Raw genomic sequence first — 27,673 nt, forward strand, 5'->3', positions numbered from 1 at the left:
GCTGCCGCCGCGCAAGTGTCTGGCCGCAGTGACAATGAGAATGGATGGGCTGGAAAGGACAAAACTTCCAAGTGGAATAGTGCATGTCCTATTAAAAGTTGCGAGGATAAACATCCTATTTTCCGTTGTCCCACATTTAAGAAGATGGATGTTGTTGACCGAAAAAAAGTTGTCCAGCAGAATAAATTGTGTGAACTCTGCCTGTGTGAGGGTCATGCTGCTGACAATTGTAATAAATCGGATAAGCTTGGTGTTTGTGGCACCAATAATTGCGACGGTTATCATAGTCGTATGTTGCATGAGGCTAGTGCTAGTGTGAATACAGTCTACAAATCAAGTTCTGCGCCTAGCACATGTACCTTCTTGCTGCAAATAGTTCCAGTTGTAGCACCTGGCGGCGGCGCCGGCCATGCCGCCGTCATGTTTGATTCTGGTGCGAGTCTACCACTTATATCTGAGAAGATGTCCCACAAGTTGAAGCTGAAATCTACCGGCAGATATACAAACATTTCTGTTGCTGACGGTAGTGAATCATCCTGCCGCAATGTGGTGTTCTATCTGAAGGACAGGGATGGTAACTTGAGAGAATTTGAGGCAGCTGTTATGCCTAACCTCGGAGGTGGCAACGAGATGCGCTCGGTCCATCCGGAAACCGCCGCCAAAATATTTAAGATGCCGCCAGAAAGATTTACATATATTAGTGGAGGCTTAGATATCATCATTGGAAATACACATCCTGACGTGTTTCCATCAACCTACCAGAAAGTGGGCCAGTCTATGTTGTGGCGAACCATTTTTGGTAGTGGTTTTATCTGTACAAGTGCTGACTATGGAGCTGGTCAGCAGAAATCTGCATATAAAGCTGCCGTAGCGGTGGATAATGAACCGGTTGGTACTGCCGTAGCTGTTGATAATGAGCCGGTTGGTACTGCCGTAGCTGTTGATAATGAGCCGGTTGGTACTGCCGTAGCTGTTGATAATGAGCCGGTTGGTACTGCCGTAGCTGTTGATAATGAGCCGGTTGGTACTGCCGTAGCTGTTGATAATGAGCCGGTTGGGTCTGCCGTAGCTGCTATTGATAATGATGTTAGTTGTGCTGCAGTTATTCCTGATGATATTGGTAACGATACTGTAGCCGTTGAGAATATTGTTTCGGCGGGTATTGAGCCGCTGAATGATTCGGTTCCAGCCGGACAAGAGCCGACGGGAGTTTCGGTTCCGGCTGGACAAGAGCCGATCAGAGTTTTGGTTCCAGCTGGACAAGAGCCGACGGGAGTTTCGGTTCCAGCTGGGCAAGAGCCAATAAGAAATTCAGTTCTGGCCGGACAAGAGCCGACGGGAGTTTCGGTTCCGGCCGGACAAAAGCCGGTAGATGATTCTAAATTTTATGACAGTCACACTTTTATTACTTGCCCTGGTGCTGTCATGAATCAAGAATCGACTTGGCTGCTGCCAACCTTGCCGCCCGACACAGGGTAAGAGGCCTGCAAATGGCGGGTGGAAATATGGCGGGTGTTGCCGCCAGGAAGTCATTGAAAAATTTCAAACCACACATATCTAATCTACAACATAAACTATTTATGTGAAAATGATCTTTAAAGAAAAAATATTACAAGTTATATATTAAGCTTGTGAAGGGAACCTAAAAAGGTTCTGCAAAGAATAAGTATTCATTATTCAACTAATTTTATTGTTCATATTTAAGCACAAAAATTCTACAAAATTGTTTAGACTTTTAAAGCAGATTTTAAAAGATTTTGTTTCTTAAGTATGATTTTGAAAAGCAAAAGTCCGGTGTTAACTACCAAATGATTTTTGCAGATTTTAAAATACCTCGAAAAGTATTTTTTTCATGGTTCACGTTTGCTTAAAAAAATGTTATTTCTCAGATTCTCGTATGAGATAATGCATTAAAGTAAAGAACACAACATGTAAAATTATTATGATAATGTTTAAAATATTCCTTATTATTATTTAAAAAGATTATCGCAAAAAATCAAGATATTTGTTTTAATTTGTAAGCAAATAAAGTTTTTTCTTTCACTCCGGAGGCAAGGATTCCTAATAATCCACGCGTAAAGATTTTTTCTTCATTCCGAGAGCAGAGATTCGTAGTAATATATGTACCTAGCGATTTCGGACAAGGCAATTTTAAACCTTGAGAAAGTATTTTATAGCAATTATTTCCTAGGTACATATATTTTCGTTCATGTTTAAAAATGTAAACTCTATTTTCTATGAGATAAGCATTTATAACAATGAGCACGATGTATGATATTATTAAAATATTGATTATTATTTATATGAATATCGCAGAATTAATTTAAGATAAACTATGCATATTTTAAATTAACCTTTCCTTCATTTTTATCGCAGATATTAAAATAAAAGCGGTTATTAAAAATTATGATTAATAATTGATTCTTATTTTATGGAAATTGAGTTTTTTTTAGTAAAAAGCCACATTTTTCATATGCCTATTTTTATGCCTAAAATAAGAATCAAATGAAATGCGATTAAATATTCTTCTATTTCATTTGCTCAAATTTAATTTTATTGAGTTTAATTTCTTTTCAAAAGTACAATTCATTTTAAAACTTACCTGAAAAGTTTAACAAAAAGGAATAAATGTGTCGAGGTTGCGTGATTCGATATTTATTCTAAGAAAAAAAATCAAGTATTTTTTAGCAGATTTTTTAAAATTATATATGAATTTCAATCAAGTAAAACATTTTTATTCAGATCAAGGAATGATTGAAAATTCATATTTAAAGTCTCACATTTTTTACAAAGAAAAATTGGTTTTTTTTATAATTCCGATGAAAATTCTAACGAAGATATTATTATTTTGCTATTCGTTAAGTATTAAAAAGTTTTATTGTTGATTAAGATATTACAGTTCTTATTCATTAAGTTTGAAAAACTTTCTGCCCAAGGATTTTGAAACATTTTTTTTCTTACTACTCTTTTTGATGCTTAACAAATTTAGTTTTAAGTACCTATAAATCTTAATTTTCTTGTCTAAGATTTATTTCGTTTTATTTTACCATTATTGTTTACATTTCGACCTGATTTCGTAGGTACTTATTGATTTATTAATAATGATTTATTGCCTATTGATTATGAAATGATTATTATTTAGTATAAGTTGTTATATTTACAACATCATGATTAATAGGATTATCCATTTTAGGATTTGTGTATGTGATCTTGTGATTGTCATGTGCATGGAATGTTGTATGGTACAAACCAATCCCCATCCTTCTATCCTAAAATGTGAGGTATTATGAGTCCTAGTGAGGAGTATAATATTGTGTATGCATTTCACGGGGTTTCATTTAGTTAGGAGCAAAATTGTCACGTTTTCGGGATGTGGCCATTCTCATGTGATTATGGTGAGTTGAGTTTAGTGAGAAATGTTGCTAGTGCTCAGCGCAAAAAAAAAACCTTGAATCTCGTTAAGGAAGTTAATTTGACTTTCAAACGGGGGGTGTGTCTTAACCTCTTTTCGAGGAAGCTTTGTGTTTGTCAAGTGCAAAATTAATTCCTTATCATTAATCCTAAAACTAAGCGCAAATGTCGTCTTTTTTGACTTTCCCTTCATAAAGTGACGCAGCATGGATTGTTTATATGCGCCCACGTTTTCCACTTTTGAATGAGATATGAGAGTGTGAAGATTTCGGAGAACAAAATTGGGCCTATCATTGGTCTCATTGAGTGTGAACGACCCTAGTATATCAGGGATTTGAAACCATAAGAGCTTCAGGTAGAATTTGTTAATTTGATTAAGAAGTATGGTGTATAGGACGATTATATATAGTTTTAAAAAGGCTTTAGCCAGCTAAGCATGAAACTTAATTATGATTAATATATGTTTTAGTAATTTTTATGTGCCTTATTGTTGCATTTAACAATGATTTATTAAACCAAATAATTTTCCTTTAAAGCCAAAGTTTCCAAAGATTCTTTAACCATAAGAAAAGAAAAAGATTTTTTTTAGTGCTCAAAGTTTTAAGATAACGAATAATATTTTATTCTGTTTATTAATTGATCTTGTAATTTCAGGTCTTTGAAATAATTTCATCAATAAATCTATATTCAAACCTGCTGTTGAAACTTGATGGTTCCTGGTATTGGGGGTTTGTATGTTCGCCAACTGATCTCGTGAACTTCCCGCTGATTCGGAAGTCAAGCTCAACCAAAGTGTCATGGTTGAGACAGCATTGTTGTTGAATAATTATCTTGAGAAAGTCAGAATCTTTAAGGCATGAGACAATAAAAAATAAATAAAAATTATGTACATCCCAAATTATGGTAAACAAAATTCTTAAGATTAAAAATTTCGGTTTAATAGTTTTGAAACTACATGTATAAAACCATTCATTATGTAATATCATCATTTTTAAGTTAACAAATAAGATAATGTGTTTATTTAACTTTGGGTACAAGTATAACTTCCAGTCCAATGTCACCACCTTCCCTGAGGGAAAGTAGATTATTGTGTTATTATTATTTAGAATGACCAGCATATATGCAATAGGAAATGTATATTTGATTAATTAACTTCTTAGGTATTCTTTTTAAGGGAGGGGTCATCGGACTATAAATTACACAGGTACCCAAAGTTTTATAACCATTTTATATTATTTTTGGACCCAAAACGATTGGATTTGTTTTTTTACTTGTAGTTTTAAATTAAGAAATTTAATCTACAGTAGGGTAAATTTTGCTTTTTATCATTGGGGATACATATAGATTTAGCATCCATAGTATTTTATATTTTTTATTCTTATATAACATTTTAATCAAAACAGAATAATCAAAACAAATTGTATTTTATCCTACAATTACTGCTTTAAATCAAATTGTATAGAATAAATCATTAAATAAAAGTAACAGGATGTCTATCTGTCTGTGTTTAGCGTAGAATCTCGCTGATCACTGAAGCGCTATAGTTCTTCTTTACAGTGAAGCTACTCATATGTCCAAGGAAAGTTTGTGGCTATTTAAAGTGAGGGTACCCATTAAATGATTTTTTTAAAATGGAAAGTGGATAATCGACTACATCCCCTCCTCAGCTTTCTTCCAAAATACTTCCTCAAATATTGTCATTTCTCTCGGTCTTACGGCGTCATGCGTCATGTTAGAAGGGTGACGAAAATTTCAGATCTCAGTTTTCGCTATTTGATTTACTATTTTCTCCATAAGATAAAAGCGATGCTTGCAAGATTATATAATTCGCTATAATATAAAGTTATTTTTTTCCTCAAATCGCGAAATCTGGGATCTGACATTTGAGTCACCCTTCCAACATGATGCATGACCGCTACGACCGCGAGAAATGGCATTATTTTGTCCACTATCTGCTTCCTTAATATTTGTACTTTGAATGAAGCTTACTTTGTGTGTCCCTTTCTTCTAAGATATAAATAGCTCCCTAGATCACCTCATAAATAGCATCGGGTGGATGTTCAAAGCAACCAAATTTGTTTCAGAAAATTAGCAATTATCGTTAAAGTTTTTTTAAAGTTAGGAATCTTAAGGCAGAAACTTTTGAAACTTTTAATTTTGAGAGGGGGTAAAATGAGGTTTTTAATGTTTGAGGTGGTTAAATACCTCTTTACCACCTCCCTTGGATGTCTATGTTTAAGGGATAAACAATTTTCTATAAATTGAAGTACACTAATTCACCAATTCTGTAGATTAAAATTACATAAAAAATTGAACACTACTAGTTTGTTCAATCTAATAAAAAGTCCCCAAAGTTTTAAAACTAACGGAAGAAGAGTTTGTCTATAAAACTTTGGATTCCAATACACATAACCTACGCCCCAATGGAACAATGAATTTTTAATCTTGCTTTACAGACAAACATACACACACATCCAACTACTTTTGTACATAGGATTATAAATTTTCCTTTGTAAGCATTTGTTTACAGTTTTATGTTGTAACCTAATGTGTTATGTTATGTAAAAGGTGGATGAGTGATGAGCTTAAAATGACCTTTTGTGCAGTACAAAGCTCAGAGTTTCACAGGGATTTAATGAACAGTACTATAAATATTTAAAACATCCAACAAATCCATGAAGGATTTAAGGGTGTAATAGCTTTTTAAGTAATTTTTGCTATTGTTGCTTTAAAACTATGCAATTTTCTTTTTGTGCTTTTTGGTGTTGCAGAAACCTTCTATATTTTTTTTAAATAAAAGAAGTGGTTTGTTTTTGTTTGTTTGTTTATTACATAAAGGTTAGGTTATATTGGGTAAAGGGTAGCCCCTTAGGTATATAACCCGCAGAAATTAGGTACAGGTAAAAATATACAGGATTTTAGTAAAAACTTAAACTTAAAATTAGAATATTAAATTAAAACCAGTTTTGTTGGCCCTGAAAAACAGGAGGCCCGGGCAAACAAAACTATATAATTTTATTATTTATATTTTAATATAATACTTTAAAATATCCTTATGATATTATAAATTCTCTAGAATTAATGGGCTAGGATGTTCAGTTCAGTGTAGAGTATATATAAATACTTTGCTATAAACAGAAAGCTGTTAAACCATGCATAAACCATTAGTCAATTAGTGTTCTACCAAGTCAACAAATCTACAATTCAAAGTATAATGATGACCGTCTGTTTGTTTGTTTATTGTTTGTTTGTTTGTAACGAAGGATTTCGCTAACCGCTGAACAGGGTAGCTTCTCATAGGTCGCGGAAAGGTTTATAACTATTTTGGGGGAGGGTACTACCACCCTCCGAAAAATTCCCCCCTCCAAAAAAAAATGTTCAATATAAATTTTTTAACTTAAATTAAAAATTGGGGGAGGGCACACCACCACAAAAAAATTGAACCTCCAAAAAAATGTTTTTTTACTTTTTCTTTTAAAATCTAAATTAAGAAATTGGGTTATTCAATTCCCTCCTTCTCAAGTAAAGGCCTCTAGAGGCGTAGCTGCTAGTAATTTGTATATATAGTAAATATTTTTTTATTGCAACATAGACTTCTATTATAATTCAAAATTATAACGTTGCTTTTAAGACTTTTTAAAGTAACAATATAAAATTAACTGGATGTCTATGTGTCTGTATGTCTCCCAAGATAAATCGTCACTTGCAATAAACTTTTTTTTTCTAAAATTAAAGTGAAAATAGAGGGTCGACTCCCCCTCTCTACATGTGCTTCTCAAGTTCTTTATGATTTTATGATTTAAAATGATTGTATGATTTTATCTGTTACAATGTATGATAACCATTAAATTCATCTTTTGTATTTTTCAAATGTTTCTTTTTCTTGCTAAAAAAAACTGGTTTTAATCTTATAATTGTACATTTTATATCCGCGGAAAGCTGTTTATAACACGATGCGAGAAATAACTATTACATCCACAATGATGATGTTTGAACACTTCTAGTTAAACCGACAATTCAAGAAAAAATAAAATACCCAATGTTTTAAGCCTTGCGCTTTTAAAACTTTTGGGTACTATTAATTTCAATTTTTTTTTATAAGATAAGAGACATTAATTTTTGATATTAAACAAAACTTCAAATCCTGATTTTTCCCTTTCTCACGGGTTTTAGAAAGTTTTATAAAGGTTTTTAGTTTAAGCCGAACAAAAAGCTTTTATCATGATGTGTGAAAAAAAGTAAGATGTTTAAAATACATATTAAGGTTTTTAGTCTGAGTATATTTAGTTCAACATAGTTTTCGACTAGGCAATTAGATGGGAGTAGCGGAAACTATATCATAAACGATTGCCTGACCTAACTCATAAAAACTTGACATTTACATGGACAATGAGATTGGTAACAAAGTAACAGGATATATGTATATCTGCTTGTCTGTTTGGGGATACCGATGGAAATAGGTAACCGGTGAACCGATATGGTCCACCTTTACAGTGAGGTTTCTTATAGACCAAGAGAAAGTTTATAACTATTTTGATTTCAGTTATCTCCGCCCTAAACAGATATATTATCCCCCCCCCCCAAAAAAAAATTATCCCCCAAATTTTCTTTCTAATATTGCTTTAAGGCCCCATGGAATTGTTAGCCTCCCACAGGGATAAAAACATTGTTTTCAATGAATAATTTTGTATCATCAACCTATCCCTTTTTCTCTGGCATAATAAATTTAAAGGTTAATGGGAGGGTGACATAATAATTTAGTCCTTGCCCTTCATGGTAAATAGTATCATTTCCCTTTTAATTATTTAACTAATTTTTTTACATAAAGTTATTTTAAAGATACTTTTTTACATTTGTGGTCAGTCCATATTTAAATAACATTATTATCCATATAATAAAGTGACAGGATGTCTGTCTGTTTGTCTGTACCGAAGGATCTCGCTAACCGCTTTACCGATCGGGTTCTCCTTAACAGGGTAGCTTCTCATAGGTCCCGGAAAGGTTTAAATATAAAAAAATATCTAAAATGCCACTAGAGGCCTCTAGGATGCGTAGCCGCTAGTATATTTATATTTAAATAAAATTTTTGTTCGTACATTATAAAATACTAAATGCGTTGTTATTCTAACATTGGTCTGACCGTCTGATACAGTGAGCTTCGTCTTTACGGTTGTTGTCATACTTGTTTATTCAAAGAACAGATTTAATATCATAAAATTTATTTGTCTTTTTTTCCAATATATTTACATCTAATCTACATAAAGAAATAATTATTTATATTGTATTTACAATTTTCATTGAAAGACACATCGCCCCTCTCTTTAAACGCAGGGATAAAAAATGAGGATAAATTAAGCATCAACCCTTTTTAAAAATTGGTTATAAATATTAGGAGGATAAAAGGTTGTAGATTAAATTATCTGCCATTATCTTCCCCTCTCTGCTTATGTAAAACAAAGATAGACACAAAAAAAAAACAATTGTCTCTTATTTTATATTATAAATTTTTAGAAATAGCGATTCCTAAAACTATTAGATACAAAAGCATTTAAATATTTACGATAATTTAAAAGCATACGAATTGCCATACGGTTTCTTAATTTTTAAAGCAAAAATTTTAAAATTGTTTTTGTGTATATTTTTATTGAAGACAGTTATTTTATAATTGTTTATTTTTTAAAGTTTGAATTTAATTCAATTCAAGTAATCCGCTAGAATCTTATATTGCTAAAGTAAAACTTTATAACGTGGTCTGAAAATCATTACTTTTTTACATTGCTGTAACATGTTTCACTGTCTGATGATGCTTTCATAATAATTGGTTTATTAAATCAAATTGTACTTTTCATAAAAAAATTCTTAGTTATAAATGGAAGTTTTAACTGTGGTTTATGATTCCAGATAGCAATTTATACTTTTGTTGATTGACGGACAGACGGACGTACACACTCTAATCCTAGAATAGATGAGTTAATGATCAACTTTCCAAAAGAAAATAATATCAACACTTAAAACTACAAATTCTACTTTCTAAATAAAGTAATTATGATTTAAAATTCAGTTTAATTCATTTACAATATCTTTTATACATTATTTGGATATCACAGATATTTGAGAGATCAAAAATATCAATTGTCAATATTTTTTTGTATTTTTGGCCCAAAGCTTTGCATATAATCGTTGTCGTTAATAAGTTTTTCTTCACATATTTACAAAAATAGTCATACTTATTTTTATGCAAAAAATGATGAAATCAAAAAAACTATGTGTTTAATTATAAAGAAAAAATATTATAAAAAATTTCTATTTTGCTTGAAAATATATGAATTTCGAAATTAATATTTAGATGTATACTTTTAAATTATTAAAAGGGACTTTGATTTATATACTCAACACATTAAATTAAGGGTTATGCAATTCAAAATTATGTATTAGTTCAATCTTATCTAACTTCAAACATAGAAAAACATGGTTGAAATAGAATTAAAGATATAAAACATGAAAGTTGTCCTGTTTTATAACATATTAGTTACTTTTATAATAAAAAAAAAACTTTGTCACCTTTATAGTCTTTGTGGTGGCTATAATAATATCAAATAATATTCTATATGGTTTAATTTCCCTCATTCTTGTGTCTTTTTGTATATCTCATGAGGTTTTAAAGCAAATTTGCTTTTGTTTTATAATTTTTCTATCTTTGATTATTTCACACTTTATCTTGGACATTGGACTGTTAATTCCTTTGGTACCCAAATTTTTTAAGCATGCTTTCTCATTAGTTGGCTTATAAACTTTGGGTACTTTTGATTGGTTGGTACAAAATAGCACTGTTCAAACTTTTCAACCAATAATTTAAAAATAATTTAAATCCTCAAGATCACTGTATAAATGTTTACTCATGTTCAGGTTCTCAAGTAGGTTGATGTATCCTGTAGCACTCATTCAGAAACTCCAGGAAAGACTCCAGGTAGTGGTACTCACTCATAGTCAGATTCTGGAGTAGGTTGATGCATCCTGTAGCACTCATTCAGAAACTCCAGGATAGACTCCAGGTAGTGGTACTCACTCATAGTCTGGTTCTGGAGTAGGCTGATGGATCCTGTAGCATTCATTCAGAAACTCCAGGATAGACTCCAGGTAGTGGTACTCACTCATAGTCTGGTTCTGGAGTAGGTTGATGTATCCTGTAGCATTCATTTAGAAACTCCAGGATAGACTCCAGGTAATGGTACTGTACTCCGGGCAATAGGTGGCCCTCCTCAGAATATATCTAAAATCAAAGAGATTTTACGGAATGTTAAAATGATGTACACCCCCAATGGTGATACACAAGATAAACCCTTTAATGTATAATTATTAGATGGATATTTTGGACTACGTGAATGTACATTTACAACACAATCTAAAATTTAATAAGTGATCAAAGTTTTAAACCAAATAATTGGAGAACGGTTAAATTTACAGTATGATATCATAATCTTTTTTGTAAATGATGCAAAATAGATGTCAAACTCTTTACTAAAGTCTAGGTGACATTAACTAATGTAAATAAGAAATATTTAAATGTATTACTATGATATTTTCATTTCACATTACTTCTGAAACCAAAGAAATAAACAAACAAACGAAAAAAACTCCATTATTTTTATTCTTTTTTAAATTAGGGGCCTTTAATTGTTCAACCGCCACTTTCAGGGAAACCATCAAATTTAAGGATCATGATTTTTTTACAAAGAAATTATTACCTGTTGACTAAACAATATTTGATTCACAGCAAGCGCCTAAAATATATTTAATTTTCAAATATTAACAAGGCTGACAACATCAATAAGTGATTTATTAATAACTTAACCATCAAAGATTTTATTGGGAAAAATTAGTAATTTTCGTCTTAAGTAGTTTTCAGCAAGGAATCTTAAGGAATAAGAATAAGGAAGATAAATTGATATACATACCTAATACTAATAAAAAATTACCACTTATGCAGATTATAATTATTGGTTGAAAAAAAATTAAAATGAAAGTACCCAAATTTTTTGAGTCGACGAAAAAGAAACTTTGGATACGAGTTTAATTTACAGTCAAATATCCTCCTCCTCCAGTAATATACTAATAATATTATCTACTAAACAGATATAGTAAGTTGCTGTGGCTTTTAGTAAAACTACATAAAAATTTAATAAAAATCTGCACAATAAATAAAAGATTTCTTTACCTTAGCAAGAACCATGGAGCTATCCAGAGAAACAATTCTATCTTTGGTTCCATGGATTACTTTTAGAGAGTTACTCTTTATATACTTCGCTACATCTACCAGATTTGTATTCTAAAATAATAATTGACATTTCTGATAGTAGTATAGTAGAAAAGACAGACAAAATCAACGTATAAAGTGGATTCATATATTTCATAAGAAACATCAATAAAAATAGCAGTTGTATATCTTAAGTAAAAGCAAAAAAAATCACGTTACCCATGAAAATAAAATGATTCTCATAGCATTACCGACAGACTGACGGACAGACATTATAAAGACTGGATGCTTATAAAATTTTAACATAATTAGAAATTCACGTTTTTCTTCATCCGCATAGGCAGACGGACGGACAAAGTGAGTTATAGAGCAGCTACGCAACCAATAAAGTTTGTAATAACCAAAATTTCTAATATGTTAAAGCAGATCATTTCTACAATTAGGAAACCTCCTTCGTAATTAATGAGTTCTTACCTGATATTTGATAAAATTGTCGGGATCGTTTGGGCTTCCAAGATACTTCTCTCCAGTAAAAACATCTAAATGAGATAGGAATTATGGAGTAGCTACACTTAGTCGATAACTTAGTATTGATAGTTCAAGTAGCTTTTTATGCTCTGTATACTTTATATATTATTTTTTTCAAATCTAACTTAAAATAATGTACGCTATTTTATTTAAGATATTATTATATTATGTAAAACTAGCGGCTTCGCCCCTAGCCTCTAAGAGCTTTGCCCCAAGAGATGATAAAAAAGTTAAGGTGGAACTCGTAAAAAAAATAAACAAAAATAAAAATAAGAAGGACTAAGAAAATCTTCTACAAAAAAAATGGGGGGATTTTTGTTTTTGGGGTGTTGGGGGTGTCCCACCCCCGAAAAAAATAGCCTAAAACCACCACAGGACCAGCAGGTATTTTCCCTGAAGAGTAGAATCCGATCGGTTCACTGGTTACCAAGATCTTAAGCTTCAGACGGACAGACGGACGGACAGACGGACGGACAGACATCAAGCTACTTTGTATTATAGATAGCTGGTTTATAACATGATCCTAAGATTTTTTTACGCTTTAAAATCAGTTAATAATTAGGAAAGTTCGATTAATTTTTTTAGCATGTATTTGTAAATAGATAAAAATCTATTTACTAATAAAATTTTTGGTTGGGGGATAAAGTCACTCAAAAATCAGCAACATGTCGTCATAAAAATTAGGGGTTTATCCATCTCTTTTTTAGGGGTTTTCATTCCCACTTCTTCTCTCATATCCCTCATTTTTATGACGTCACGTGGCTGATATTTGAGTGACTTTCTCCCACTACAATTTTTTTGTAAATATACTTTACCCCTATAAATTACATTCTTACAATATTAACTTTAGTTAGAAAATCAGAGGGCAAAAAATATAGCCTTACTACAATAAATTATAACAAAAAAGTTAGTTTATAATTTGTTAAGAGACTAAAACTTTTGTTTCCTCAGAGGGGAGGGAGGGGAAATTGGACTGCAATTTATGCTGGTACACAAAGTCCTCTCATTTTATTAAATCTTGATTGGATTTAAAAGCTAGTATTGACCTAACTTTTCCACCAATACAGAAGGGAAATTTTGTTTATTATAATTAGAAGTTTACATGAATTTATTGTTTATTGTCTTATCCCTTTAAATCCCTGTGTTTCCTAGTTTATAACTAATGTCCTGATTTGCTGGATTTTCAGGGATAAAATGTAAAGTAACACCCTAAGTTATTAAGGATAAGACAATGGAGATAAATAAATGTACTCTCCCAATTATAATAACAAAACTAACCCTTCTCTAGATTTAGTTCATTGTTGTATATTATATTTTTGCACCAACATGTTTATAAACTTTGGGTACCAGTTAAATTTACAGTCCAATATCCCCTTGCTCCCTGAGGAAATCAAGACTTTTCTCCAGAAGTCAAGAAGTCTCTACATTCCCCCCTTAGGCATGTTAGGCATTCAATTAAGTATAACAGGGTACCTTTTAACATCCTTCGTATGACGTTGGATCTTTAGACAAATGTCGGTAGATTTTAAAATGAAAAAAAAATGAGTGAACCCAGTTTTGTATTATATAATTTGTGGAAAATTGTATGTAATACGATGCTATACATGATTTTTCAGTATGGCTAAGAATCGGTTTTGAAGCCATACTGGAATAGTTATTTCTCGTATCGTATTATAAACGGCTTTCCGCGGATATAGAATGTACAATTATAAGATTAAAACTTGTTTTTTTAGGCCCGTGGTGCCGAAGGCACCGGCTAAAAAAACTGGTTTTAATCTTATGATTGTACATTTTTATATTCGTAGAAAGCTGGATATAATACGATGCTAGACATAGTTTTTTCGTATAGATGAGAACCGGTTCCTAACCATCGGATTCGAATGAATACGAGAAAATAATTTACTTATTTCTCTATCCCAAGAAATCTCGAGCAGACATAAAAATATTGGACCACATAAGAACTTTAAATTAACTTTCAACATAACTTTGTTAAATTCATACATTATGTTGTTATACAATAATATTAGAGGAGCACTTGAGAGGGGGATGGGGAGTTGAATTTGATAACCCATATTGTCAATTTAGATTTCAATTTTAGTTTTTTAAAAATTTAAATTTATTTTGGTGGGGATTGTAAATTTTTTAGGGGCGATTTATCTTGGTAGGGTGGTGGTACCCTCCCCCTAAATAGTTATAAACCTTCCCGGGACCTATGAGTAGCAACCCTGCAAAAGAGAACCCGATCGGTTCAGCGGATACCAAGATCCTTCAGTACAAACATACAGACAAACAGACTGACATTGTGTTGCTTTATTATAAGGATACATTATGTCCATTAGTGGCGCAGCAATACATAGTAACAACAATTTGAATGGATATAACAGTAAAAGTAATATTATCTCAAGGATGAAAACATCCATAAATAACAAAGCACAAAAAGTCATGGATTGACAAACGGAAAAAGTGAATTATACAGCAGATGTTCAGAAGTGATGAATAGAAGATAAATTTTTTAGAAATTGAAAATCACGAAACCTTTTACATTTTTATTATTATATTTTTGTAGCAAGGTTGACAGACCAACGGACCAAGTAAATTATATACTTGATGCTCATTGCTGTAAGGACTCTTAGCAAACACAATTTCAGATATCTATCTTGAAAAGCTTAAGATAAATTCACATTTCCCTGATTATTTTACAGTTAGACAGACGGACGTACATACAAAGTAAATTATGGAGTAGCTTCGCTACTTAAAAATAATTTAGGGAAAAAAGTTTTCATAAAAGGACATACTATCTGGGTATAATGAATAACGATCTTGTCTGACGGAACGGAACGTCAATACCCTTTTTATAGAGTAGTTATGATTCTTGTTAACCCGTAAAAAAATCACTTTTACTTAGATCCAATAATGCAATGCAATAAAATCGACCTAAATATTCTAGTTTTTAGAAGGCCATGAATTTTTTCATAAGTTCTTATAACTAAAGGTTCAAAAATAAGTATAGTTTAAAATAAAACAAGAACATTAATGTCCATAAATAGTGCAACAATGCAAGTCTCAAGCAGCTTTGATTAAAAAGAACAATAAACTATTATTTTGAATAAAGGAAGTTGGTTTAATCATGAAAATCTGTGTCACTAATTAAGTAAATGAAAATTATTAAACTTATTTTATATATGGACATAAGAACGAATTTGACGAACGTACGGATTATACCTAATCAAACTAGATTTTATATCTAACCATAAAACAATTATTTCCCTTAAAAATGTTCTTATTTTTCTACTTTTGATAAAAATCCTTGAAAGTTTTATGTCTGACCATTTAATCGATTTATAATTACTTGGATATTGCCCCAGATTTTCGTATACTCTAATTAAATGGGGTCCTACGACAAACGCAGGAGTCCCAAACGTCGAAGTGGACAAACGTCGGAGTGGACACTTAACCTAACCTAACCTATTTTAGCCCATCTTATAGGTTTTTTTAAATTCCTAACCCGTGCGGGTGGCTTATATCTTAACCTAACCTAATCTGTATAGAAATACTTTATAAATTAATATTTTAACACTCCTTCGTTTGTCCACTCCTGCGTTTGTCCACTCCGACGTTTGGGACTCCTGCGTTTGTCCTGGAACCTTAAATGGTACTTCCGGCTGGCTAATATAATGAACCTACTGACCAATAAATGATATATTAGCAATCTAAACTGACGAAAAAATTAGCTCTGTCTTATTATCCACGTATTATATATCCATTGACCAGTCATAAAATATCCAGGTAATAAAATTATTGAAAAACTATTGGAAATTCTCCAGCTTAAGGGTAAAATGTACAATTCTTGCATTTGTTGACAAGTTATACTTAGCAGGGATCTGAAGGGATAAGACAATGAACGATGATTTAATATACTTTGATGATGATAGACAAATTTTGTAGAGTAAAATAATTAAGTTTTAACCAACCAATCAAAATTACCCAATGTTTTTGAGTCAACAAATAAGATGAAAATAAAATATTGGATACTAGTGTAATTCAATGTCCCCCACCATCCTGCAAGTTACTGTCTATTTTATTTAGGATGTTATTGCATTTGAAGATTGAATTTTTCTTCATTAAAATTTGTTATCTATTTATGAATTTATCAATGATCATTTTCCGAAAAAACATTTAACAGTAAAGTTTGATATAAAAAAAAATTTCCGTAAAAAGTTTACTAATAAACATTTTCAATTTTAAAAATTTCAATTTACTTTTGCTATAAGAAATAATCGTTACCTAAAGACATAAATTTCACACAAAGTTACTGTTAAACTCTGAGCCCCCCCCCCCCTTAAATTTTGAAATAAGCAATTTTTCCTATGCCGAACCCCTAGAGCGGCCCTAAACCCGCAAGGCCTGTACCTGCGATGCCATACCCAGTACTAAATATAACCTAACCTAAAGTAATAAAAAAAGAATAACTTACATCCCTTATTATCCGGTGCTAAACAATGTACTTTGTGTGACGAGAGAGCCATTTAAATGCTTAAAGTAGCAATGCTTATTAACAAAATGTCTCTACCTGCATATTTCCAGTTTACCAGGGGAGAGGAAGCTACTCCGCACTGAATAATATCTCCCTGGAATTAGTATTATATGATTTTAACTTACTTGAAGGGGTAAGACAATGGACTATATATGCATTATTATACACTCAAAATTACCCTCACTTTATATTTAAAGAAATGGTAGAAAAGTTTATAATATAGACAGTGAAACAAAGAGTTAATATAAAACCTCAAAGGACCATATCGGTAAAGCGGTTTATGAGATCTTTCGGTATACACAGAGGGAAAAAAAAGACACACTTCCTGGTACGTCCAACAAAAGTATTCCAATCATTTAAAATAATCAAAAAACTTTTACCTGTTTCTTAGCCAGCAAAGACAGAACCAAAAATCCTCCATACCCAGTTCCAATAGCTGCGATCTTGTGGGTGTCAATATATTTATGCGCGTTTATTGTATGCCTTAAATAATTTCATAATTAGTATATAATATTATTTGCAATGTTAAATGAACGGATGAATATCAGTCATAAATAAATTTTGCTACAAACTGTTTTCTTTTATTTTAAAAATAATTTTCCTGTCTTAACCTTTGTAGTTTACCTTTAAGTACCTTGTTGTACAATGTCTCGTCAAACTTTTTAAATCTTAACTCTCTTCCTCTTAAATTGTTGTGTTTTTCTTTTGTAAAAAAATTAACACTCTCTTCTTATTTCAGTTGCTGAGCACAGACGAGACCAGGAGAATTTCCAGCCTCGGCGTTTTGGGCGTGCTGGTGTGGGAGAAGGAGGCCACCCTGAGCGTGTTCGTGACCGCAGTTCTGGTGGAGGTGCTGGACACAACCGTAGCCGCCGTAATGAAATCAGTGGTGGAGAGGAACGTCGCCAAATAGCTCCCAGCAATCAGAACTCTAAATTGCAACTTCCCTCAGACAAGGATTTTTACATTTGTACATTAAACCTCAACGGTCAACTTTTAGTTTCCAGACAAGCGTTCACCAACGACAAACTTCCTGTTTTTGACAAGGACAATCGACTGCAACGAATGGGCTTGGTTCTACCCAAACCAAAATTTTTGGTCTCAGGACTGGCAGCCACTACAAAGGTGACCTGTACGTTCTTTGGAGGAGCATGTTTCTCGTGTGATGTTATGGGTAATAGTCACAACATAAACAACTCGGCAAGAGTCTTTCTTCTTGGTGATCAACACTGTCCAGTCCTTGTTGGTCTGAAACAAGATTGCTGTCCTGTTATTCGTGTGGAGTCCGGAACTTTTACTGACCTACAAAATATGCTGATTAGACACTTCAAGGCTGGACTAAGGATACAGAGTGGGTCAATAGGTGTATGTCTCCTTCTCACCCTGCTTATGAAGGTTGGCCACACAACATACTGGGCTCAGCTGTTGAGCTTTTCAGAGTGGGCCGCAACTTACAACCTGCATATATTACCTTCTATTCCACCATTCCCGACTGGCTATGGCTTGGACAGCTTAATTTCAATCAAGCAGCTGAACTCACACCTGCAAGTGTGTCATTTTGGCAACAGTGCAGGAGGTAAAAATGCTAAATACTCACTCTGGCAACCCCTCACCTCCACTCTTGAACAGCATGGTGCAGCTGTCTGTACCATTCCTTCCCCCCCAATTTGCGTACAGGAGGTGGGGGGAATGTACGCACGCTGTGATGGCCAATTCTCAGAGGGTTGCAGTGGAGACTGGAGCTTTGGAATGCCCAGGAATATTGAGGAGACTTTCCTTGTATCCTTATTACAGTCGGTGTCTGCTGCCCATGTGGAATTGAACCCAACAGCAACTGCTGTTGTAACTCCAAGCAAAGATTCCTTATTTGCTGGTCTCAGATCTGGCTCCAGATTGGATATTAACAGTGGCAGAATCGTGTTTCTACTCGGTAGCTCCATAATGCAGCAAACCAAACCCTTTCTACAAGAGCTCTGCCTCACCAAGGGTGTTCAGGTTGTCTCCTGCTGTAAGGGAGGTGATTACCTAGGCTTCTTCTGGAACCAAGACCACTCTTTCCTAGCAGCTGGGAAAGAAGAAGATGTCCTTTTCTTACATTTCCTGGGAAACCACATGTTAAACAAGGACAACTTCTGGATGGACATGCTACAGAATGGTAAGAGAGTGTACCACTTAACTAACCCAATGATCCTGTCAGACCAGCAGATGGACCAGTTGATTCTAGACACCAATAAGCTGTCAATCTTCCTGGCGCAGCACTTCAAGGGAAGGGTGTTTATTCTAGGACCCTTCCCTAGACACATCACTCAATGTTGTGGCCTACAGGAACATTCTGTCCTAGACAGTGAGAACCAGCGGATCTCAATGACTGGCTATGCCAATCTTTTCAACAAGTATCTGCAGGCAAGCCTCGTTCTACCAGAGAGATGCGAATTCCTGGAGTACCAAAACATTTTTGGTAGAAATTTCGATAAAAACAGTCTGGTCGATGGGGTTCACCTGACCCCCTCAGCCTACAAAGCTTGCGCCAATTTCTTTCTGGGTTCACTTCAGCGTAAACCTAGAAAACAGACTAACACGCCCTCCAGGATGCCAGCTTTCAGCAGTTACCTGACCATGAAGGGGTTACTGACCAAAAACGAGGCTGACACCAGGGAACCTATGGAGGGGGCGATTGATGACGCAATAAACCTTGTCAAACAATGAATTCACCAATCCTTATTTATTTTTATCTTATTTTACTCGTATTTGTATTATGCTTTGAATTTTATCACTATGTCTCATTTTATAATTTATATTCTAATAATAAAGTTTAAATAATAAAAAAAAAAAAAAAAAAAAAAAGTATATAACATAGAAAGCACAAATAGCGAATATAATACTGTCTATATCAAGGTTACCAACTTATAATGACCTAATAGCAGCTATAATACTATATACATCAAGGTTACTAACTTATAATTATCTAATAGCAGCTATAATACTGTCTACATCAAGGTTAACAACTTATAATTACCTAATAGCAGCTATAATACTGTCCACATCAAGGTTGCCAACTTGTCCATACAAACTCTGGCTCCAGCCCTGTCCACGACCTGCGGATCCAATGCCATCAACTTCCATCACAATTACCTAATTGAAATATAGAACTTTTCATCATGATATTATGACTTAGTGAAAAACGAACGGGCTAACTTTTAGTTATAGGTTAGCTACGTTACTAAAAATGCAGTTTAAATTTTGTTAAACTTCTAACATGATAATGCAAAAAAGACAACCTTTTAAAGTTTGATGAAGCTATTTAGATTAGACTGAAGCAGGGAGGGATGGGATATTGGAATGTTAATTACACTAGTACCTAATAATTTATGACCACTATACCTTATTGACATAGCTAAAAAACATTTGGTACTTTTAATAAATTTTGATTGATAGGTTCCAAACTGGAATTGTCAAAACTTTCAACAAATAATTTTAATCTACAGAAGGGCTAATTTTTGGTGATGTACACTGATTTATTGTTCATTGTCTTATCCCTTAAGATCCCTGGATTAAAAGCAGTTAATCCTATCGTATCACTGAACAGGAAAACCCCTGCATATATATAGATGCAGATAATAATTAACCATTTAAAAGTTAGGAGGATAAATATCTACAAAATATTAAAAGTTAATGGCATTGAAAATTTGCATTTAATAGTTAATTAATACTATTAAATAGTTGTATAATTGATATATTATTTCCCGGATGTTACACCAGATCTTCATGTATTCTAATAAAGTGATGCTCGTAGCTGTCTTAACGATACTCCTATCCACCCCCTTCACCCCATCTCCCCATTCCTACTGGATGAACCAGTGGCGTGCGAAGCACTTTGTCTAGGGGGGGGCATTTTGAAGATTTTGTAAAATTTTGCCCCCCCCTAAATCAAAGTGCCCCGGGGGGCACTTTGCTTTAGGGGGGGGCATTTTGATTATATATACTAATTTTAAATAAGGGCGTTTTAAGGGGTGGGATTATTTGATTATGGGCCTCCTAGTCCTTATCCCTTCTTCCCCATCCCTTCCCCCATCCCTATTTCCCATTTATATCCCCCACCTCTTTCCCCCCATCTCTTCCCCCCCTCATCTCTCCCTCCCCCATCTCTTCTCCCCCATCCCTTCTCCCCACCCTGCAATGACCGAAGGGACGGGAGCTAGAAAGCATCTTCGAAAAAATAGTACAGAAGATAAATTAACCTTACTTGTCCTTTCATTGTGATAAAAAGCAGAAACCATTTGGAAGGGAGCGAAGCGCAAATTTTTTTCTTCAAATATGCAGGGGGGGAGGGGTTTTTGGGCTATTTATTACACTAGTCCCCAATATTTCATAGCAGAAACCATTTGGAAGGGAGCGAAGCGCAAATTTTTTTCTTCAAATATGCAGGGAGGGAGGGGTTTTTGGGCTATTTATTACACTAGTCCCCAATATTTCATAGCAGAAACCATTTGGAAGGGCGCGAAGCGCAAATTTTTTTCTTCAAATATGCAGGGGGGAGGGGTTTTTGGGCTATTTATTACACTAGTCCCCAATATTTCATAGCAGAAACCATTTGGAATGGAGCGAAGCGCAAATTTTTTTCTTCAAATATGCAGGGAGGGAGGGGTTTTTGGGCTATTTATTACACTAGTCCCCAATATTTCATATAAAATTTTCTTATTCGTTGGCTCAACAACTTTGGGGACTTTAATGGAATTTTGATTGGTTGGTTAATTAAGTCGAGTTTCCATACATTTCATCCGCTAATTGTAATCTATATAAGGTAATTTTGTGTATCATCATTGGGGATGTACAAAATTTCTTTGGTAAAAAGTTTATATTATACAAAATAAAATACTTCCTATAACCTGGTTTGTTTTGTTATGTTATGTTCAGTGAAAAAAGATTATAACCTAATTTCTACACTAATTAAAAAATTTGGTAAGGTTAAATGAATAGTAACTGTCTGTTTGGCGCGAAGCGCCAAAATTTTTTTTTGGAGTATTTCTTGATCTTTTTTTGGAAACTGGGATAGTTTTGCTTTTTGTAGGGTAGGGGGCAAAAAGGGGCATTTTTGTTGACCAGGGGGGGGGGGCAAAATGGGGCATTTTTTAACATTTAGGGGGGGGGGCAGGGGGGGGCGTTTTGGTCGCTAGGGGGGGGGGGGGGCGGTTGCTAGTAATTCAGTATAGTTTGGCAAATTATGTTATCTTTCACCTAATGTTTCAAAATAATAATCAAGAAATATCAAAACTATAATATTATTAACCTATTATATAAAGTATTAAACTTTTTTGTTTGTAGCGAAGGATCTCGCTAACAGCTTCTTATAGGCACAGGATAGGTTTTTAACTATTTTGTGGGTGGATATCTCCAACAAAATGAGCACCACCACACCTCCCTCCCCCCGAAAAAAATAGGATTTTCACATGTTTTTAAAATCTCAGATTGGGGGGGGAGGTCGACTTAGCGTAGCCGCTAGTTTTAATAATTTTGTATTCAGAAGAGGAGGAAGAAGATGACGACATGGGATTCGGTCTCTTCGATTGCTGGGAAAAATGGACCGATTCCGCGCATCCCCAGTGGGAACACCGAAGAGTGGCAAAGAGTCCAGGAGGCCGGAGAAGCAAGTCCCGGAGGATACCAGAGATGGAGGACAACGGAGACGCTTTTTTTGGCAACAGAGGGGGTTGGTATTAGCCACAGCAGCTCTCTCTTTAAAAATTTGGTGGCGAAGGCCCCCTGTAGGCGGAACTTTTTTTGGTGTCAAGAGTAGAAGATATGTAACGAGTATTATAAAGATGTATTTACAAACAATACATCCAAATCCAGGACCCGGGTTAAGAAACAAAACTGAAGAGGGGAAACAAGCAAGGAGGGAGAGAAGAAAGGCTAGGAGACAGGAGAAGAAGAAGAAAAAGGAAAGCACCCAAAATGTACGATATAACATCACAACATGGAACATACAGAGAATGTCCCTAGGGACAATGAACAAAAGGAAGGCAAGGAGCGTAGCAGAGAAGGCGAGAAAGGACAGATGGGACGCAGTACTTTTGACGGAGGTCAGAGCCGACAGAGAAGGAGTGACGTGGATTGGAGAAGGAGATGATTTGACAGCTATAGTGTTCTCTGAAAAGGCGGGGATATTATTGAGAGGAGATTTAATAGAAGGATGGTGTCAGGGAGGTCAACAGAAGAAACTTAATAAGAGATCTGTATCAGTTAAAACTAGAGGACTATCACTTACCTCAACGTTTCTTCCAGTATTTAGAGGAGACAATGAGGAGGAGATTGAGGTGGAAACAGACATATTAGCTGAACATAAGAAATGGGCAGGCAAGAATATTTTCCTGGGAGGAGGAGACTACAATTCACACATAGGAGGAGGGGAGGCTATAGAAGGAATAAAGGGTAAATACGGATTAAGACAATCAAACAACCGAGGAAGAGAATTTATCAGATGGTGCGAGGAACAAAATCTAGCTTATGTTAACAGTTTTTTCAACCACAAGCAACGGGGAACATGGTTCAATAGAATGTTAGGGAGATGGTATGAATTAGATGGCTTTATAATGAGGAAGGAGGAGAGGCACAGATATGCAAAAAAGGTATGCACTATTGGAGAACAAACACTGTCAGATCATAAACCCAAGAAGATCACACTAGAGATAAAGAAATGGCATTGGAGTACCTTACAAAGAAAGAGAATACCCAAGATAAAATGGGAAAGACTTAAAGAACCTGATATAGCAGCACAATACAGACAGAGGATTGAAGAGCTTGTGGAGGAGCAGGAGGAGATAGAGGAAGAGAGAGACAGTACCAACTACAAGGAGATTATTGACCTGGTGACCAGAGCAGCAAAAGACATATGTGGAGAGGAAGAAAAGAGGATTGAAAATCCATGGATGATAGGAAAGGAGGAGGAGTTACATAGAATGAAAGGAAGAATAACAACAGCTGTGAATCAGAGAAACGAAATAAGTATCAGAGAAAGAGAGCTGGGAGAGAACCTAGAAGCAGAGCTAAACAGAGCAAGAGAGACATTGAAGGAGGCCAGAAAAGAAATGAGACGAGAGACAAGGAGATGGGAGAGAGAATGGTGGGAGGAGAAAATTAACCAATGTCTCGAGGCTGAAGGGAGAGGAGACAATGGTAAATTGTACAAACTAATGAGAGAGTTGGGAAGGAGAGGATGGAAAGGACCAACAGACACCACCACCATTACCAAGGAGGAGTTTAGAGACCACTTCAAGGGAGTGTCAGAGGAAAGGTTTGAAAACACCCCTGAAGAGATAGAGGCTGCGGTCAATGAAGTGGAGAACATAAGTGGAACAGAGAGAGCACAGATTTGGAATAACATGTTAGAGGAGACACCCAGCAGAGAAGAAATACTGACAGAAATGAAGAAGATGAGAGATTCAGCTCCTGGCCAAGATGGAGTAAGATTGGGGATGCTTATGAAAGGAGGAGAAGAAATAATCAGCCGAGTTGTAAATTTAGTTCAATTTATGTTTAACAATAGTTCAGACAAGTGGGAGGATGATCTGAAGATTGGCTTAGTAATCCCATTACATAAGAAAGGAGACAGGAACAGGAGAGACAACTACAGAGGAGTCTGCCTGCTGGCCATGGGCAGCAGGATTCTGGCGAGGATCATGGCTAACAGACTCAGAATCTGGGCGGAGTAGTTGGAGCTGTTCGACGATGACCAGGCTGGTTTTCGGAAGGATAGGTCAACTGCAGACGCAACTCAGGTGATGGTAAGGATTCAGGAGGACGTGACAGACTTGAAGAGGCGCTTAACAGCTAAAGGAGAGACCCTAGATGACGACAGGATCCCAGTAGCCAGATTATTGGACTTGAGGAAGGCATACCCCAGAGTTAACAAACCAGCTCTGTGGGGGATCCTAAGAAAATACGGCATGAAGGAGAAAGCATTGACGGTGTTGAAAGGACTGCATGAAGCAACTGAATACAGGATAAAAAGCAGAGAAGGACTTAGTGAACCTTGGGTGCCAGAGAGAGGCCTCAGGGAGGGGGATCCCTCATCCCCAGTCCTTTTCAATGTCTACCACCAGGTGGTGATGAGAGTGGGGACAAAAGAAAGAAAGAGAAAGGCAGATGAAGCAGGTTTGGAGATGGGCATTACCTTCAAATATGTACCTGGTTCAGCTTTCCCAGCAAGCAGCTCATGGGAAAGATTCAATTCAGAAGCCAAAAAGTTGAGAGTGGACAAGGAACTCTTTGCTGACGACACAACTGTGATAGGACAGAAGAAGGAGATGGAGACAGGTCTAAGAGTGATGAAAGAAGTGATGGAAAGATTTGAAGAAAAGAATAATGAGGACAAGGAGGAGAAGGTAGAGTTTGGGACAGATGACAGTAACAAGATCAGGATGCTTGGTAGCTGGCTGGGCCCTGAGGAGGACATTAAACAGCGGAAAAAACGAGCGGTGGCAGCCTGGGCTAAGGTCAAATCCCAGCTACAGGGATCCAGGTTGTCCAAGAGATGTCAAGCCAGAGTCACTCAAGCTTGTGTTGAGAGCGCGCTCTTATTTGATTGTCAAGTAAGAACCTGGCAGAATGGAGAAATAAAGAAGCTACAGAGTTTTGTCGACAGAATGTACAGATACATTTGGAGTAACAAGACCAAACCTCCACTAATCCAGATGCAGGAGGATGGTAAAAACATGCAAGACATAAGGACAGAGCTGGGAATCAAATCAATCAGATGGAAGATTGAGAAAAGATGTTTAGAGAGGATTGGTCACATCATGAGGATGGAGGACAACAGAATCGTGAAAGCAGTGACATTAGGATGGATGGAGAGTCTTGAGTCAGCAAAGAAAGTTCCAGGAAAGAAACGAAAGACGATGTTATACTACAAGAAACTAGTAAAGGAAGCTGGTATGGACTACACCAGGATTGGTCAAATGACCGGACAGAGGAAGGAGTGGAAGAAAAGAGTCAACAAGAGAATGAAACACTTAGACAAGTGGGAAAAGCAGAGAGGAAAACTGAACAGAGAGGAGAAAATAGAGAGAAACAACAAAGTACCTGTGATAACAAATTTTACCTGTGATTTTGAGGGCTGTAACAAGGTCTGTAAGGACAAAACAGGCTTGGCAGTCCATAGGAAGAGGATGCATGAAGTATCCAGCCATAAAGTCATTTTTAACTGTGATAAATGTAACATGAGCTTTAAAACTGAATCCAACAAGAAAAATCACCAGAAAGTCTGTGGAGGGGTAGCCGCGGACAGACCAGACCAAAGAAAATGTAACAAGTGCAATAAGAGTATTAGTGTATCAAATATAGCAAGACATATCAAAAAATGTACAGTAACAATAGAAGCAGGACAGCCGCAACCAGACAGGACAGCAACGGCGGCAAGAGTATACAGGCCCAACTACAAAACCTGTGAAAACTGCAATAGATTACTATCTTCAACAAATATGGCCCGACATCAAAAAAAGTGCCAACCACGGGAGGAGGCGTAGCACTTCCAGTGCTGAAAGCCTTATCAAGATCAAGATCAAGGTCTCTTCGATTAGATTCGAACAAAATCTTCCCAAGCTCCATCAAGATCTTTAAAACCTGTTACGACCATCATTATGTTATTGTTTTAATGTGTTGTCTTACTTAATTATGTACATGAATGGTGTGATTTCGACATGTTTTTAAGATCTTTCTAAAATTCTGTTATACAGAAAAAAAAGAAAAAAAATTTGTATTCAGTTTTTAAAAGCGAAGCTTTTCTATAGTTAGGGTCGGTCCGTCCGTACGTCCGTCCGTCAGTCCGTCCGTAACGGATAGCTTTTTTCGTTAATTAAGGCATGTTAGAATTGTCCTATCGATTTTAAACTTTGCATGGAGATTCCTGTAGTAGTTAGGTACGATTTAGAAAGCGTAGCAACTCTATAATCATTACCAGAATGTCCGTACGTCCATTTTAAATGTGATGATTTTTTACTTTTTTAGCAACAAATTTTTATGTGATCTAATAATCCGTTTGATGTGATTTTTGGTATACAGATTGCTGGGACAATAAAGTACAATATCATAAGCGAAGCAACTCTATAATCAAGTCCCAAAAATGTAAGTATGTCCATAAACATTATTTTGTATCAAGCAGTTTTTCAACAAATTTACTTACAATTTTGCTTCGACTCTTATTCTGACTATTCAGTTCTGACACTATACAAGTGTTAATGTCCGTTTGTCCTACCGTTAAAGTGCTTCGCTTTTATGGATGTTGTCATCCTTGTTCTTATTATTACCAACCTCCTGTTTTTTCTTTAAAACACTAGATTATTTGTACTTACAACGCTGATTCAACATAATTGCCCTTCTAAATATTGTAGGTCGGTTGTACTAAGACTTTACAATGTAGCTACGCTGCCAAAAACATTCATGTATTATTCTTTTTTTTAAATTCAAGGTAAGAAAGCATAAAGATAAAAAGATAAAATTATAAAGAAACTCTTTGGAAGAATTCTACATAAACAACTTTTGAATCAAGTTTTGAGAAATGTGAAATTTCTTTTGTTACAAATTTCTTAAAATTCTTTTGACAAAAGTTCCAGTTTACCTTTAAATATTATGTAAAATGAAAACTTGTTTCTGTAACTGCATTTTTATATGTAAATCTACCATAAGGAAAAAGGATAAGAGGATGAATACTCACCCCTTTTTCATGGTAAAATACTACTTCCCCATCCCTAAATTTAGAAGCAGACGAAAATCAAAAACCGCCCAGGGCTTTTTGTAAGTCAATCATAAATAATAATGTGAATAAAAAGAAAAGCGATATTTAGCAAACAGCCGTGGGCGGTCAGCATCAGCTGAATATTCATTGTGAAAAAAATTTCCCCCTTTTTAGAAATAGAAGGATTCATCTTTCATGAACAAATTTTTTTAAATAA

The 27,673-nt window shown here is 34.9% G+C and overlaps 1 protein-coding gene and 1 long non-coding RNA gene across 2 annotated transcripts in view; one reads left to right on the forward strand and one right to left on the reverse strand.

The window, feature by feature from the left end:
- Positions 1–8,613: 8,613 nt before the first annotated feature.
- The window catches only part of LOC145326023 (inactive dipeptidyl peptidase 10-like), a 154,082-nt gene continuing 135,022 nt past the window's right edge, over positions 8,614–27,673 (reverse strand). Inside the window, exons 25-31 of the mRNA XM_080169120.1 lie at positions 19,744–19,859; positions 17,108–17,210; positions 16,764–16,821; positions 12,140–12,204; positions 11,627–11,737; positions 11,157–11,192; positions 8,614–10,681 (exon numbers count right to left, since the gene is read on the reverse strand). Of these exons, the coding sequence (XP_080025246.1) occupies positions 10,559–10,681; positions 11,157–11,192; positions 11,627–11,737; positions 12,140–12,204; positions 16,764–16,821; positions 17,108–17,210; positions 19,744–19,859 (612 nt within the window). The 3' untranslated portion in view covers positions 8,614–10,558. The remainder of the gene's footprint in view (positions 10,682–11,156; positions 11,193–11,626; positions 11,738–12,139; positions 12,205–16,763; positions 16,822–17,107; positions 17,211–19,743; positions 19,860–27,673) is intronic.
- Positions 22,242–26,421, forward strand: LOC145326032 (uncharacterized). Its single transcript, XR_013881732.1, has 2 exons — positions 22,242–22,281; positions 26,289–26,421. It is a non-coding gene; the product is annotated as an uncharacterized LOC145326032 (long non-coding RNA).

This window comes from Acartia tonsa, chromosome 1 (assembly GCF_053477335.1).
Source record: "Acartia tonsa isolate MP-2025a chromosome 1, ASM5347733v1, whole genome shotgun sequence".
Lineage (NCBI taxonomy): Eukaryota > Metazoa > Arthropoda > Copepoda > Calanoida > Acartiidae > Acartia > Acartia tonsa.